Here is a 2,687-nt window from a genome sequence, read left to right on the forward strand (position 1 = left end):
ATTAAGGAACCTTGCCTTGGGGCAGCAGAGAGAGTAAATCCGGCCCTGTATGTTGTCCTAGATTGTTCACTTCTCCAAACTCTTCACCCTTTTGTGAACAACCCTGTAGATATTTTTGATGGTAGTGAAGAAGGCCGATAGACGGGAGAACATTCTCCTTTGTCCATCAAAGTCATCACTACGATCTTCTTGAGGAATACAGGACAATGGCTATTTGGCTTCTCATTGATCATCTGTGATTTTATTACATTTGTTCTATTAAGTTTAAAAAGATCATTTTAGGAAAACCAAAACTGGAATCAATTTTAATAGTCAAACTGGAAACATCACCGGATTTTCCTTTTTGTTCTTCACAGTTAATGAAGGACTTTAGGATTGTGCAGTATATATGCTAAGGAGAACATTTGGGCAGTCTTTGTTTCCAAGCAGATGACCATCATTAGGCTTAGTGCAAGCTTTAAAAAAAAAACTACAAGAACCCAAATGCTAAGTTTTTGATGAAACCTAATCAATCAACATATTGTTTTTATTGTGTAGCACACTGATACAGAATCTCGAGGAACATCGCAGACAGAACACAGCGACATCCCGGATGACTCTCAGGTAAGTTGCCTCTGGTGGCTGTCGCTGGGTTGTCCCATTCATGTATCAAAGTTTATGGAAATCTTTTAATAGTCTAGACGGGGCCGGATTTCCAACAAGGCCAACCAAGGCCCGGCCTTAGGGCAGCAGGGAGTAGAGGGGCAGCAGGGGTGTGGAATTCCTATCTCCTGATGCCCAGGACATGCAGTTCCAGGCGCCAGATGGGTAGTTGTTTTCTGCATTTGGCCCAAGCAGAGCTAAATGTACAGCCGAGAAGCCGCCGCTGGTTTTGTACAAGTGATCCCGGCGATGTGGCCGAGATCATTGCATGCACCTGCAGGTCTGCCATTCTCCATGGGGGGGTTGGCAGGTAAGGGGCGCATTGAGGAACCTGGCCTTGGGGCAGCAGAGAGAGTAAATCCGCCCCTGAGTCTAGACCTGGAGGGTCTAAAACTGGACGCAGATGAAAGGTTGGTTGCTTGTAGGGTCCTTAGATATAGTTCCAAGCATAATCACTTGGGTTGCTCAGGTGCTCATGTTTATGCTGTGGAGAGGAAAGTTGACTTGGACACCTTGCAAAAATATTAGGGTTCAATAACTTGAGGCACCAAATAGATAATTGCCATTGGAGGTCTACTTATCTCTATGCAAAGAACCTTGAGCTTGGACTAGCGTGGGTGACAGCAGGTACATGTTGCTAGTGTGAATGGACTTGATGACTTGATAAGGGTAACTCCTTGGTATTCCTTTGACCCGTATTTTCTGTCTTCAGGACCCAACGAACGGCTACTACAAAGTCCGAGCCCACGATGACTCCCGTCCAATCACAGTTGCCTATCCAGAGTTTTCCTCGCCTCCTCGGCCTCTATATTCTGCGACCACAAGTCTCACCCCGCTCTGCCCAACTCCGTCTTTACCCGGAGCTCCCAAACTGTATGACTATGCCCACCGGTACGCCACCACTCCACGCCAAGGAAGCGAACGGGTCCATATACCGCAAGGCCCGTGTAGCATATCTACGGGCCCAGGTAGCCAACCGGCACCTTACGCCAGAGCGTTCTGCAGTTACGTCCGCCCAGACCGCTTCGAAACCCTGGAATCTGGCCCTACGCGGCTCTCCTACGCCTCACTCTCCACGCACTGTGACTACGGCCGACCAGCACAACAGCGCATGCAAACTCACGTGTGACCTCAGTTTTTATGCTCCCAAAGCAGTCAAGTTTTCGGACATCTTGACCAACATTTGTCTTCCTGTTGACGTTTTCGAGCTGAGGAACGTTTCCGTACCCCAAAGCCGCTGTAAATTGGCTCATCGGGAAAGCAAACGGAATTAAGACTTTCTAGGTGGGTGGGAGGGGGAGGAGGCGTTGCAATTTTTTGTTCCAAAAATAGTAGAATTAGGAACCGAGCGACGATGGGGGAAGCCGTCAAAACCCGTAAGAAACACTGAGATTTCTAGTCAATGCAAAATATAGTATTAAAACTTTTCTGCCCGGAAAGCAGCGTCACCGAAAATCCTCTACGGATCAGCACTAATAACGTCAAACAAAAAGTAGTGGTACTCGGGTATCGCTGAGTCGAATGCCTTGAAGTTGTTGCAGAGAAACAGCGCCCCACTGTGGCTCCAACGGGGACTACAGATTTTCTTTTTTTTTTTTAAATCTATTTTTTATTACGAGATGCAATGTAGATAAATCTTAAAATGTAAATATTTATGGTAAGAATATCCAGTACAGACGTCCATATCAAAATGCTTTCTTGAACACCGTGTGATTCAGAGGGCCGTAAGAATTTTAAAGAAGAAGGAGGAGCTTGGGGACACTTTTTGAGGGAATATTTTTTTTTTTTTCCCTATTTAAAGAAAAATATATAATTGGACTGTTTATTTATTAATCTCCAGGATAGTGCCAGGTCACCTGTAAACTAGAATGAAATGTTTGAAGGGAAACCTGATGCATTTATCACATTTAATTTATTCTATGTAGTCTACATGAGACACAGATAATCAACCTTCTCCAGATAAGTGCAAATCTGTATCCATATGTATCCACTTATTTATCTATGTATCTATCTATACACATATTATTTTTTTACATATATATATA

At 44.5% G+C, this 2,687-nt stretch overlaps 1 protein-coding gene across 1 annotated transcript in view; it reads left to right on the forward strand.

Annotated features, from left to right (window-relative positions):
• The window catches only part of KIRREL2 (kin of IRRE like 2 (Drosophila)), a 15,477-nt gene extending 13,565 nt beyond the window's left edge, over positions 1 to 1,912 (forward strand). The window contains exons 14-15 of the mRNA XM_018571951.1: positions 538 to 603; positions 1,355 to 1,912. Of these exons, the coding sequence (XP_018427453.1) occupies positions 538 to 603; positions 1,355 to 1,771 (483 nt within the window). The 3' untranslated portion in view covers positions 1,772 to 1,912. The remainder of the gene's footprint in view (positions 1 to 537; positions 604 to 1,354) is intronic.
• Positions 1,913 to 2,687: the final 775 nt, after the last annotated feature.

This window comes from Nanorana parkeri, unplaced genomic scaffold, assembly GCF_000935625.1.
Source record: "Nanorana parkeri isolate BGI_ZX_2015 unplaced genomic scaffold, ASM93562v1 scaffold1877, whole genome shotgun sequence".
Taxonomy (NCBI): Eukaryota; Metazoa; Chordata; class Amphibia; order Anura; family Dicroglossidae; genus Nanorana; species Nanorana parkeri.